This window comes from Erithacus rubecula, assembly GCF_903797595.1.
Source record: "Erithacus rubecula genome assembly, chromosome: 5".
NCBI classification, from domain to species: Eukaryota; Metazoa; Chordata; class Aves; order Passeriformes; family Muscicapidae; genus Erithacus; species Erithacus rubecula.
This window is the reverse complement of record NC_136687.1, coordinates 54,830,829-54,845,327: the sequence shown is the minus strand read 5'-3', so window position 1 is coordinate 54,845,327 and position 14,499 is coordinate 54,830,829. Positions and strand designations below refer to the sequence as shown.

Genomic DNA, 14,499 nt, shown 5'->3' with positions numbered 1-14,499 from the left:
CTTCTTTGTGTATGTGTGTGTGTGTATGTGAAAAAGATCACCTTGAGCTTGCAATTAGTTAACTGTGTCCTTTGTAAAGTGGTGGAAGTTCAAATAAGCACAACCATCAGATTCTTGAAGATGTGTGATTGTTACAATTCCTCTCTTTAACCATACTGGGAACTTGGATCAAGCACGAGTGAAAAACGAGGTTCTAAAAATCCCTATGTACACTCTCTCTTCCCTACACACACATACAGAAGTAAAGGAAAAGAAAAGCCTAAACATAAATTGAACCACTAGCTCAGACTTTTAAAAGAAAACTAATTGGTCCCTGCAGGTTTTCGTTCATATTGCTCTCCCTGGAAGCACAGAGTTTGTTGCAAAATGCCTTTTATGTTTGTTTTTCCATGTTTGAATTCACACAAAAATTTAAACTCTCAATAAGCATGAGGGATGAAATATAAATAGATCTGAATAGAAATAAATAGATCTGAAACTAAAATAGTTTTTGATCCATTGAACTACTGTGAAGCTTGCAATATATAAAAGCTATATATATATGTATATTATATAAATATATATATATTTATATATATATATATATATATAATGCTATATATATATAGCATTGGTTACTAGAAATTACTTTGGATTAAAATATTCCAATTCCATTTTACAATAAACCCAGCATATTCAAAACACTTTCTCAATAAAAAAATTGGGAGATTTTCCAAAAGTGGCTCTTTCGGGCAGTTCTAAAAATTACTACTAGCATGTTTTTAATGAGAAAATAAATTGGTGGAAAAGAAATCACTGGTGCTCACTGAAAAATTTAGAATCCAAATCAGTTAAGTAGTACTACTTTGGGAAATTCCCTAAAGGCACTGCAACAGGTCTAATTTCTTCAGTACTATCATCCCATAATTAGAAAGTAAAGCAAAATATACGAAGATAAAGGAATATATATAAACCAAATTGCTTATAAATTTGGAAGAGTGACATAGTGATATGATCATCTGTCTCATGTAGCCTTGGGAGGCCAGTGCTGTGCAGGAAATGGTGATTTCCAGAGGAAAGCCATCAGTGCATTAGGGCTTAGAAAACCTGATCAGGCTTTCTGCAGCTTTGCTGTTTGGGATTTTTTTGTGGGGTTTTTGTGGGTTTTTTTTGACTCACTGCCATACTTGCATTCCAATTCAAGTCTGTTTTATGTAATGCAAACTTGCTATGATTCATGGATGCATTTGTGCCATGGAATTCTAGATAGGAGGAGGGAACATCAACCACAATACAATTTGCATAAACCACAGTGATCAACTCAAATATCTGAAATCTCTGAAGATATGCTGTAATGGAATACAGTCAAAACTCACAAAATGCTATTGCAGCTACCAAGTCAGTATCTGAAGACTGTTTTCAAAAATTACCAAAAATTTTGGACTGAAAACATACATAACCTTGCATCAATTTTTAATAAATCAATGCCTCATCCTCGTTTAAACTCAGCAGTGAGAAAGAAAATGGAGGGAGGGTCTTTCAAGAGCTGTTCTGACTTATTTCTTTTTTCCTCATACTACCCCAAAGTTCTTCACCTGAAAAAAAAAAAAGGGATGTTTTGCAGCAACTTTCCTCTCTACCATCTCAATGCAGCTAGTGCTCTAGCAGTCACTGACAGATAATGCTTGTGCCATCCTTCTCACCCTGCTGATGCCTCATACACGACTTAGGTGAGCCACTTGGGACAGAATTTCCTTGGGTATTGAGGCACTTAGGATACCAAGAGGCTCTTAGGTATATTTTCAGAAATGCCAAGGTGTCCAGCTGCCATTCAGGATGATGGAGGTCATGCCACTTCTGGCACAGGTTCTCTGACTGCCCCTTTGGTGCCTAAATACCCCTTGGAACATGTGGCATAGATCTTTGGCTTCCCAATTTCCTTCACTTCTTGCTGTGGTGGCAATAGTGCTTACAACGGCAAACCTCAGAGAATTAAGTGAAAATTGTTGCCAAAGTACTATATTTAGTACCATGTTAAGCAGAAGAAGGTTTAAAAGATCAATGGCAAAATAAAGGAGAGAATCTATCATTATCAAGCTGAACAAATTTTAGAATAAAGTGGAGCAGACTTTTAGAGGACAGTATCAAAACTTGTAGAATCAGGAAAAAAAAGTGGTTTCCCTTAAAACAGCCTCAGAACATCACCACCACAATCCTTTCTTCAAGAGCACATGTGTTATTGTAAGATATCAGCTGTCAGCACTGAATTCCTGGCACAATGCAAAACAAAGGATGCTATTCCTGCTTGATGGTGGCTACTTCAATTTGGACATACAAGGACCAGAATTGTAAAGAAATGCTTTCCTTCATTGATGGCTTTTATTTTGTTTGGTGTCCAATGTGGACAGCTCCAAGTCTCCTCCCCCAGACAGAGCTTCCCATGAAGGAGACTAATTTGAGGACAAAAAGAGATGCAGTAATTCTTCCAGGCCCCATTTCAGCAAGGCACTTTAAGCACATGCTGATGTCGATCACTGCTGAGCAAAGGACAAAAGCACATGCTAGTTAAATTTTAGTAAGCATCCTACAGTCTCCATGATATGTTTGAACAAGCTCTGGTGCTTAGGAATAAAGCTGATTATGTAACTCCTGTGTTGTGAGTCCCTTCAGTGCTGACCTAAGGACACCTTCTCTGGTGGCTGCTTCTCCACCCCACACTCATGAACCCAAACAGGACTGAATTATGCCATGGCACTAAGAGTACAGATTTGCCTTCAAGAGATGAAACATGGGAGGTCTGCAAGTCTCCATTTGCTATAAATGGCTTCTCTGCTATTGCCTATGCCACATCTCCATAATGTCACTGGCAATGAACTGGGACTGCTCCAAGTTTCTAGTCTACACTGGTGATATTTTTGCAGTTTTGCCTCGATGAGACATAGCTTTGCTTAAATAAAACACCCAAATGGTGCACAGTAAGGAATGTAAAGTAGATACTAGTTACCTGAATATTATTAATATGTATCTATGGTGAATTAAATCTGGAGGTGATAGATTTAATTATTGCTAAGAAGTCACCCTTGGTGTTATTGCCTACATACCTACAGAGCTTTGCTGTTAACCTTTCAGTACTTTTATGATCATTGGCTTTGGAGTGAGAGTTACATCACTCAATGATGACCTGATGTTTCATGGCTTAAGAGAGAATATTGCTAAATATATTTAGCAGTAGTAAATTATTGCTTTTAAAATTACTGCTCTGAGTTTTTAGAACATTAACAACCTAATTTTATTCTCAAAAAAATTTGATAAAAATCTACCAAAAATATAACCAGGGAAAGACCCCCACTTCCTACAGCAATTCTGATACAGCTCAGACTTACCAAGTCTGATTTTATTTTGTATCCTCTTAATTTTTATCTCCCCTCCTCCCCACCCTGGAGAGAAGTTTTCTTTCTTCCCTTTGAACAAAATCTAATCTTTTTTCCTACCACAGAATGGCAGGCTTGTAAAGCCACCCAATGGAACAGTCCTATTTTGGTAGAGTTTTGAATACAAAAGAATTAGTGAATTTAAAATATCCACTAACATGGTCTAAACAGTTTCTCTCTCTGGCATTTGGAAAAACATTAGAGTAGGATTTAGCTCATTTCAGTTTAGATGGCATACTTTGGTAAAAGGACAGATGACTTGGATTTTAGTTAATTTCCAACTCAGATAATGATGACCTCGCAGTGGAAAATGTCAGTTGCTGTTTTGGCTGGAAAAATATTTGGTTGTTCTGAAATACTGTGTGGAATTTTGTCATTCTCTACCAAAAGCACTTGCTGTTACTCACCATGGGAAATCCTCTGCTCTATTACCTGGCAAATTCAATTTGATATTCAGTCACTGTTGGGTTCTTCAGAACTTGTCCAAACTGCCCAAGACCCCTGGCTGTGACCCTTCCAGCCCAGCACATGAATTGACTGACCTTTGATTAACCTTGGCTGTTAGAATACAGGAAAATGACACCCATGCACCCTGTGGTTCTTTTCCATGTAACACAGATGCTAAAACTTCCTGGGGAGTCCACTGATTTGTCATGAGGAGATGAACAGCCACAAGCACCCAGCCAATGCCTGCTCTCTGAATAGCAGAAGTGACTGCAAGGGAATGGTGAAAAGGGAAAACAACCTCTAAGCTGCAAACACACACTGAGAGGGAGTGGGCTGCAAATATCCTTTCTCTAGCTAACCTAATAAATATCTAGACATAAAATAAAAACAAGTTGGTGCACGTCCTTTTGATCACAGCCTGCTCATTCCCCAACCCTGTCATACCCTCTAATTTACAAACATACATGTACTTCAAAATAGCGAGCCTATCTATGACCTAAGATGATAACTCACTTAATATTGACAGAAAAAGTTTCTTACTGATACCTTTCTGGGCTTAGACATGCATAAAACCCCTTCATTCTTGTTCCCTGTAGCTTGCAAAGATACATGTGCTTCCTTCTAACCCAGTCTTATCTTGGCATATCTGCTCTAAAAATCAGAACAAGTCTTAACATTCACAAACTAGCATTTTTCTATGAAGCTCTGTGGCTTCTTCTTTCAATAAAACTGGTAATTATTTCAAAATATATATACAACTCTCAGCAGAAATTTGGTGCTACATCTTCAAGTGTCTGAGGGAGCCACAGTTCTGTGTGGTTATTTACACTTCCACAAGTCCTCATCCAGTAAATGCAACCTCATCAATGAGCAAACAGATAGAATATGTACTGTGAGATCCCATATGCAGTCAAGCAGTTCACCTGGAATGGGCCATTTATAGCTGTGGAGTGGAGATGTGCAGGCACTCAGCTGAGTGCTCTGCCAGGGTTCTGTTGGCACCTGTGTGTGTATGTGCTGTCTGTGTGTGAGAAGAAATGCATGGAGATCCCTGCCTGCCCCACTGGGCAGATGGCAGAGCAGAGAGTGAAGGCAGACACACACTCATAGGGTGGAGCGTGGCTACTGCACACCTTGTCATGCCAGTGTGAAAAAGACAGTTGCAGGTTGCTGGTTTTGCAGCCATTCATTTTACATCTTGTGGGGAGGGGGGGTAAAAAAAGGATTTTTTTCAGTTCCTTTTTTCCTTTTCCCCCCCAGTAAGCATCACTGGAAGAAGACCAAAGCAGAGCAACTATAAGTTAAATACACACTTGAGCTTAGCTGCATTACATAACTCTGTAGGAGAAGCAGGCTGAAAAGAAATTTTTTTTGTTTGTTCGCTTGTTTCTTTGTTTCGCTTTAAAATCTTTGTACTTGATTTCCCTTTCTTTTCATCTCTTAGCTCCCGTAACGTTTCCCTCCTGGGTTCCATCATCCTCTGAAGAACGCTGGGTTTCGCAGGCAGGCGGCTAGTCACCTGCAACAACCGAGGGGTCCCGCAGAAGCTTCCAGGCTGCTGTCCGTGTCCGACGCCAGGGTCTGATCCGTGGACATGGATGAGATGTCGTTGACAGATGAGGATGGAGGGAGGCTCTCACTGCTGTTCACTGCTGCACCTGTGCTACGGAAACGAACACCGGCGTGATTAAACCCGAAACCCCCGGAGGCGGAGCGGGGAGAGCAAAGGGGCTGACCTGCTGCTGCACAGACCATTGCACAATACACTGCATCTACTGGCAAACCTGCTGCTGCACAGACCAATGCACACTACACTGCATCTACTGGCAAACCTGCTGCTGCACAGACCAATGCACAATACACTGCATCTACTGGCAAACCTGCTGCTGTACAGACCAATGCACAATACACTGCATCTACTGGCAAACCTGCTGCTGCACAGACCAATGCACAATACACTGCATCTACTGGCAAACCTGCTGCTGCACAGACCATTGCACAGTACACTGCATCTACTGGCAAACCTGCTGCTGCACAGACCAATGCACAATACACTGCATCTACTGGCAAACCTGCTGCTGCACAGACCAATGCACACTACACTGCATCTACTGGCAAACCTGCTGCTGCACAGACCAATGCACACTACACTGCATCTACTGGCAAACCTGCTGCTGCACAGACCAATGCACAATACACTGCATCTACTGGCAAACCTGCTGCTGCACAGACCAATGCACACAGTACACTGCATCTACTGGCAAACCTGCTGCTGCACAGGCCACTGCACAATACACTGCATCTACTGGCAAATGGGCCACACAGACTTTAGGCATTGGATGATTGTAGCAATACTGAACATGTTTAGGCCACAGGGACATGTCTGAACAGGTCCAAGCCGTGCTCTGTGTGGTAGGCACCAGCCAAACTGTATTTAGCTGGTTTACTCCATATTTTGCTGCCTAGTTGTTTCTCTGCATATTTTGCTATTCTTTCACACACTTAGCTGTTTTTCTGTATATTTCTTAGTTTAGACCAATGTTTACAACAGGTGCATAAAACGAGCCATTTATAAATGTTTTTCGACCCTTCAAGGCCACTAAAAAATAAATCGTACTAAATCGGGAGAGAAGGAGCTAAAAAACAGAATACCAAGTTTAGAAGACCCAAGATAAAGGTGGGCAGTGATGTTTTAGACAAGCACCAATCATCGTACCAGAAGGGCTCATGCAAGGCACAGCACAAAAGCACCAATGAAAAAACACATAATCACGTGAACAATAGTCTTTAAATGTATAATTAAAGCTAAAAAATAAACAATAAATCAGCTTCTGAATAATCATATTAGTTTACTGTCCAGAAGTTCTGTTTCTCCTGCAGATAATATTTAGTATCTTATCAGAAAATTCTGTCCCTCACTTTGAAAAGTTACAGCTCATACATAGCTCACCTTGTTCCAGGCTGCTTGGAGCTCCAAAACACCCAATGGTCAGAGGCATGCCAGGATCATACAGTGTGTGATCAAAACAAAAACAGACTCCACCTGTTCCTCCAAATTCTCCTCACAAAATTCTAGTTCTCTTAGTGGCAGCCTAATAGAGTGGGTGGGATCAAATCACCCAGTGGAAATGCAGAGTGGTTTCTTTCTCTTTGCTTGGGATTAGGTGACTAACCCAGGATTTCAGCTGTGACTGTATTGTACATCCAAGTTTACCTTGCATCTCTAAAATGATTATGGTACCAGATATTATTCAAAAAATCACTTTGACTTTACGAAATGAAGAATGAACCTTCCTGAGATTATCATTAATGCAACTGAACATTCATCACATCCCTGAATAATATCAGGAATTATCTGTCTGATAAATTCAGACAGCTGAATGAAAAATACAGAGCCATATGAAGAATGTATTTATTGTGCACCTATGACTGCTCAGTTGTTACTGCTCATTAACCTCAGCTCAAACTAAAGTTCTCGGAGTGGCAAAAATCTGTTTGATTGGTATTTTTTTCCACTGAACTTTCAGGTGATCTTTTTGGTTCTCTTTATACCAAAATTATCACTGTCTTCAGTTTGAGAGGGATACATCAATTTCCATTAAATATTCATGACAATAAAATGTGTAATTTTGTATGATCATGCATAGCTGGAAATTACAGCTAGGTAGGTGACACAGGTCTTTGTTCTGCAGATAGATGACATTTCACTCTTATGTCTGAAAAGTGTGCTCAGCCAACTTTTGCAGACTTTCATTTCCATCAAAGGCTAGAAACTAACATCTATTATCCAGTAAAACTGCACAACTCATATATTTCTAATACAGAGATTAAAAGTTATCTCTACAGCCTAAGCAAAATATGCTGCTATAGGCAAAAGGAAAGGATTTTTGTCCCTTTCCAGTTTGCAATGAGAACATTACTTTGAAAAGACAAGCCACCATACCACTTGTCTAATCACAATTCTATATCCCTCAACTTTTTCTTCCCTTATACACATCCATTATAAATATGCACAAAACAGAGACAGATATGCTCACATTTAGAGCTCCAGATGGGAACTGCTTTCTGCTGTTCTAATAGTGCATTATGGCATCAGAACCAACCTTAAATTAATTTACTTTCCTGATACATTTGAAAAACAAAATAGTTCATTTTTAAAGTGCTACAAAAAGACAGAGCAATCTTAATGAAGTCTGCAGACAGCAATCATCCATCCTGTCTGCCAGAAAACGTGTTTTCAAAGGGTTATTTACATGTACCTCATCATCCAGTACAACACTGTTACTTCATGTTGACATGTTATTCAGTTGTGGCATTTTATGAAAATAATAATCAGTCAAGACAAGTTCATTTATGTGTAGTCAAAATATGACTGAATGAATTGATATTAGTGACTAAACAACATATTACCTTTCTAAATGTTTACCATGCTGGGCAGAAGCCTGCCATTAAGTCATGGACACTATCCCAAGAATCAAATGGAAAGAATTCCAGTAGATTCAATCAAGTTTTGATCAAAGTGTTGCTGTGCAGTTTTCTTTGATGAATGTGCACTCAACTTAGCTAGGCAAAATAACTGAAGAAATAGCTGCAGAAACTGTACAGCTAAAGATTTTGTTATACTCTGTCTGATTCAGCACCATTGAATTCAATAAACCCTGCTATGCTCTTCTCAGCAAGTATCAGTGCAGCCCATGAGTTTCTGGAAATTGCATTTTTATGGCTATTCCTACCTTTCAGCACAATTCCACATGACACAACACACAGATGTGATAATTGCTGCTGCAGCCCCAAAGCACCCAGACTCACAGAGTATCCACAAAAACAAATATAAACCACATGAAACCCCAAGGACAGAATAAAGAGCTCAGCAGCACAAAGCAGCACCTGGGCAGTAACACTCAGAAAACCAAACAAAGCTGTCCCAGTCAGTAAGGAATGCTCCATCTGCTGTGCTCAGCATCTGCCTGGTGCTACAGCAGCTTGTGTGCCAGGTGAGACAGTGCAGATATGACAGATATGACAGAGGTGCACTCAAAAGAGAAAAAGAGACCCATTTTTGAAGCTGCTGTTTGGCAGGAAGCTTCTCACTGGCTGCAGGATTGAGGAAAAGTTCTGTAGGTTAGAGCAGATGAGAAACAGCTCCTGGGATCTGCTCCTGGCTCTGCTATTGCCTTCACAGTTTCTCTTTTAAAGCACACACCAGCTTGTGTGCTGTAAAGAAGGGATTCCCTCCTCAGAGGGCTCTTGGGAAGAGCTGTTTAATAGCACCAATGGATATGCCTCTGAGGCTTCAGCTGTGAAGTGGTACAGATTTAGGGGTGAAGGAACTGAAAGGAGAACTGCAGCTTTTGCAGTTTCCAAAAAAGCCCAGTGCCTTCCTTGGGGATCTGCTCAGGTTCTGATAAATTGTGTAAATAGCAACTCTTGGTATTGAGTGTTTCAGTGCTTGGCAAGTCCACCAGCTGCTTAATTTAGAATCTGCACATGACAGAAGAGGGCTGGTAAAGGTGCCCAGTAGTTCCTGGGTGATGGCAAATCAGACAGCAAGTAAAAGCCAGGAAAGGAAGAATAAAACATCCATTTTCACCTAGAAAGGGAAGGCTAAAAATAAGCTGCACTTAGATCTGTGCTATTTATTATATTCCATACCCAGAAAGGACAAGACAGCTGAACATGTTAAAAATGAAACTACAGCTGGGTAGTGAAGGCTAGTGTGAGAGGAGATTAGATAGCATGGACAGAATTTAAATTTAAATAATCTACAGCTTTTTATTTTTTTTAATGCTGCTGTTTGATAGTAACAGAAACACTTTGTATGGACAGGCAGAAGTAGGCTCTGCTGGCAACAGCTTTTGACCCTGCTGATTTTGTTCATTGAACATAAGCATGAGGGGCAGGTACTTGAGTTTCCAAGCTGATATATTGTACTCACCAATTCTTCACAGAGCAAGAGATTGACACCCTGATACACAGGCACTCTAAGTGGCTCCATCAATGGGCAATTATTATCCCTGGGGCTGTCAGCTGCAGCAGCCTCCCCTAAAACTCTGATCAAGTAATCATGGAAACTAATCTCCAGCTTGCTTGCTATGATTATTGATGGAGCACTAAATCTCAGCTTTCTGAATTCTTGCCAAGAACACCAGCCAATAAGTAGAGCCTCTCTCATTTTCCTTATGCTCAGAACTGGTGTTTTACCTCTTTCTTCCATTATTTCACTCAGCTGAGGATTTAAGTCAGGCACACAAAGTGAAGAAAAGCAGGAAAGCTACTGTTTCATGAAACAGCCTCATCTGAGAGCAGTATTTAAGTATTTTTTGAACTTGTAGCTGCCTAACATTCAAAAAACAGTTAAAGGGAAACAGCAGAAGAAATAGTAGGCAAAACATGACAATTTTGTATGTTTGAAAATATTTTACATAAACAATAAAAACTTTCTACATGGCAAAAATAGAAGAAATAAAGAAATCTCTAGTTAATTCCTGAAACAAGCAACTACAGTGTTTCTTGATCATAAATCAACTTGCAACCACAATGCTGCAAGGGAGAAACATTTAAAAATGAGGATTTATCAGATTATTTTTAGTGCTCCAGATTTCTTTTCAGTGGTGGTACCGTAGTTTGGTAAATTAAATCTGCAAGTTCTGTTCCTTGTTTGCTACTTGGCAAGAACACAGTGGATTGTTTCCAATATATTACTTCATCCATGTCAAAATCCAGGTGCAGGGCTTGTGCTCCAACATCACCACCCAACACTTTATTAACTCCCTGCATTATTGCCATGTTTCCCCTTGTCCTGTCAGTTACTAGTGTTTCTTGTTCTAACATTACTTTGGCTCAGCAGCAAGTAAAAAATGAGAGTGCAAAATAAAAAAAAATATCTGAAAATATGCAGAGAACACTGAGTTAAATGATTGTACTTTGAGGAAAGGCAGTTTTACTCATAAATACTGCTGGAACATTGTGCTCCAAAGCTGGGCACTTCAAATTTGCCAGAGAAACTGTACCTTCACAAATATGTATTTCTGTGCACTGGGAGTAACATTTTGTATTTTTGTGAAAAGATTGCAGATGTGAATTTTACTCAGAAAACACTTAGTTGTGATTTTTTTGTGACAGGACTTTAAGAGTCAGTGGTTGAGGACAACTTTGCCTTTTCACTGAAGTGTCATCAAACCTTGTCAGTCAGATCTTCTAATGTGATTGGATTTCTGAGAGGACAGACTACCAGGTTAGTACCAGACACCTACATGGGGCAGGTGTGCAGTGTTGTGTGCCCAGCAGATTAATGTGTGCCAACATCTCCAGTTTTCCTTATTTCAACTAGCAAAGTTTCAGTTCAGTTATCCACCCAGAAACAGAATGAAAATACAGTGTGAGAGAAACCTCCACACTCAGAGGAATTAATCTGCAACCACAGACAATATCAGCACAACTATCTCTCAAACAGCAAGAAGGCAATTTTTAAGTATTATATTAGCATGACACCAGAGTACATTAATAAGGTCAACCCCATTAGAAGCACTGGATCTCATAAAAACTTCTTCTTTGTCCTACATAACTGCAAGTGTAGCCCAAGCACTTCAGCAATCTCCAATTTCTTTGCCAGTACAGAACACACATCAAAGTTATTCAATGGGGCTGAGTACCTGAAGGAGAAGGCTGTCCTTTTACTACGCCATTTTTAGTCTTTTCTTCAGAATTCATTACTTCTTTGTAGATGAGTTCTGGAAGAGAGAATGGTGACAGTTAATGACAGGGGCCAGTGCCTGTGGTCAGGAACACAGCAGCTACTACCCTCTGCTGTAGCCCTGAGCTCCCTAAGTCTGCCCTGCCTTGTCTTCCCAAGTCTGATAGCTCTACCCACCTAAGATCTCTCTATCATCTCTCCTCTCCTCTCCTCTCCTCTCCTCTCCTCTCCTCTCCTCTCCTCCTCTCCTCTCCTCTCCTCTCCTCTCCTTCCTCTCTCTCCTCCTCTCCTCTCTCTCTCCTCTCCTCTCCTCTCCTCCCCTCTCCTCTCCTCTCCTTCTCTCCTCTCTCCCTCTCCTCTCTTCCTCTCCTCTCCTCTCCTCTCCTCTCCTCTCCTCTCCTCTCCTATCTCTCTCTCCTCTCCTCTCCTCTCCTCTCCTCTATCTCCTCTCCTCTCCTCTCCTCTCCTCTCCTCTCCTCTCCTCTCCCTCCTCTCCTCTCCTCTCCTCTCCTCTCCTCTCCTCTCCTCTCCTCTCTCTCCTCCCCTCCCCTCCCCTTCCCCTCTCCTCCTTCCTGTGTTATCATCAACCTATGTAGATAATGATACCCTCAGAACATTTTCCATATTTTTGCTATGCTTTTGCCATTTTTCCACTCAAATATCCCTTCCCATGTAATTCTGAACTGCAATTACCTTTCCATTCCTCGATTGTATGTTCCCTTTCATCCAGCTGTTTATCATATATCTGAGGAGGAGGCTGCAGGAAAGAAATACAGCTGTTTAGTCAACTGTGTGTTATACTGTAAATAATTAGGAAAAATTACTTAAAGATAATTTCTCCTCTGCCTATTTGTAATCCATCCTTTACATACAAAAACATCTGAAATACATTTGCATATTAAGGAGATTAACACTTCTGCAAGTCAACTCTTTTTGTAGAAGAAATCAACATACTTCTCTGTTTTCCTTTCTCAAAAAGGAGGCATAGCTGCAGTTGAAATAAAACCCAGGTCAACAATGTCATTGTGCTTGAGCTGAGCCCAGAAGCTCCACACCCAAATTGTTTGTACCAGCAGAGAGGTACTGTCAGAATACCAAACAAATACCAGTCTTGATTAATTAGTAGTAACATTAACATATTAATTTTTAAGTTCCTCTTTAGATTTGCTGCTATACAGACTTCCCAAAATAACCCTAATTTTTAACTAAGTCTCCCTGCCACAGTCTCTAAACCATATTTCAAACTACCAAAAATTCCAGTATATCTACTTTTAAATAACTTTACTTTGGACAGGAAGATTTCTTTATTTTCTTTTTTTTTTTTTTTAATTTTCTTTTTTATATTGTATTTCTTTTAGTTGATGGGAATGTCAGAAAATCATCAGATCCTGGAATTTACTGAGACAAAGACATCTAGAATTTCAGTGAACACCTGATTTCATTGAATACAAGGCATGTATTCATTGCCTCTCCTGATGCTGGCTGCCAAATAAAGCAGCCAAAGAAGGCAGAAGACTCTCCCCTCCTTCCTTTTACCAAGAAGCTCCAGCATCTGAGATAAGAGTACTAATGAAAATGGAAACAAGATGCTCAATATTTTTCTTGCTCATATGTATTTCCTCTGACTTCCACCTTGGGCACCTGCCACTCTGTCCCCTTCAAAGCATCCTCCTATTAAATGCACATTTACCAAGCTGTTTTCATGAATCACTAAGAATTTAGAAATTCTCTCTCAAACTCTAACTCCATCAGTCGATTAAGGTATTTGCATGCTACAAATACAACTGAAAAGGTAATAGCTCAGTGACATGATATGGACCAGGAAATAGCTGAACTGGACAAGTCCACTGAAAATAAGAGAAGTTTCCCCAGAGTGACATTTCTATCAGGGCTGAGGATAAGGGAATTAGGTGAAACCATGGATTGCCAAGTCTCATAGCTGAGAAGGTGCTGAGCAAACACATCATGAATTATAGTGAGTGCCAGCACTGGTACCTGAGGTTTTGCTACATCTGCAAGATAAGACACAACCCTGTGAGAGTGTGAGTCCCAGATCAGTGCAGCTGTTCTCTCATTCAGCATAACAACTTCTCATTCCTTCCTGATGCCACCAAGATCAGCACAGCCTCTGTGGGGATCCTGTGCTCCTGCTGACAGAGAGCTGGATGCTCCAAGAGCACAGGGGATGCTCACACTGACCTGTGGGGTGGGACAAGCAAGCTCAGCTCCACTCCTCCAGCTGAGCCCCCTGGGCTCCTGCTCAGCCACCCAGCCATGGCCAAGCCAAGAAAATTGAGGGGCTAGGAATTTACAGGAGCAGCAGGGGAGGTGTTTGGCTGAGCTGCAGCTGAACCACAGTGGCAGAACCACCTCTTCTCTGCCAGGTACAAACAGAACATATTAACCAAGCTGGACAAGAATATCCTGACAGCAGCTTTCTAAAGTCTTCAGGGAGAAGCCTACAAAAAGTATAGGCGGGGGTAAAATTGCTTCTACCAAGTATTAAAACTCTTTTTATACCTTCTATAGAAAAACTTGTATTTCTCCCTCAGACAGAAATAAGAGGATAGATTCCTTCAATACTCTAATTCCCAAGAACAAATTGCAGAATCAAAAGGAACAAGTGATCAGACGCACATACTTGTTCTCAATTCACACAACCACAGAATCTTTGGCTTATTTCTCTTCTAATTTATTTCAGCTACCTCTTAAGCTGGGTTAATTGGCTAACAAGCAACAAGGAAATCAGCAGTAATCATTGCCTAGATTAATACACTCTGGAAACAAGGCATTTTCCAGGGAGGGAGCCCAGAATAATCTCACTCATTGCCGAGCTCCCATTTTTCTGTGGAGTCAGACAAGGGAGAGCATCCAAACAGTCCTTCACACACTGCAGGATGCCAGGAGCTGCACCTGCACAGCATTCTACTTCTCTGCCAGGGCTTACAC

General features: G+C 40.6%; 1 protein-coding gene across 10 annotated transcripts in view; it reads right to left on the bottom strand.

Annotated features, from left to right (window-relative positions):
* Positions 1 to 615: 615 nt before the first annotated feature.
* Positions 616 to 14,499, bottom strand: part of MAPK10 (mitogen-activated protein kinase 10) — a 160,888-nt gene continuing 147,004 nt past the window's right edge. For 6 of the 10 annotated variants that reach the window (XM_079306535.1, XM_079306538.1, XM_079306530.1 and 3 more), the window contains 3 exons: positions 12,244 to 12,307; positions 11,510 to 11,587; positions 4,880 to 5,520 (listed from right to left, as the gene is read on the bottom strand). In XM_079306535.1, coding sequence (XP_079162661.1) covers positions 5,504 to 5,520; positions 11,510 to 11,587; positions 12,244 to 12,307 — 159 coding nt within the window. In that variant the 3' untranslated portion in view covers positions 4,880 to 5,503. Of the gene's footprint in view, positions 5,521 to 11,509; positions 11,588 to 12,243; positions 12,308 to 14,499 lie in introns of all 10 variants that reach the window. The other 4 variants (XM_079306533.1, XM_079306532.1, XM_079306534.1 and 1 more) reach the window with 2 other exon arrangements.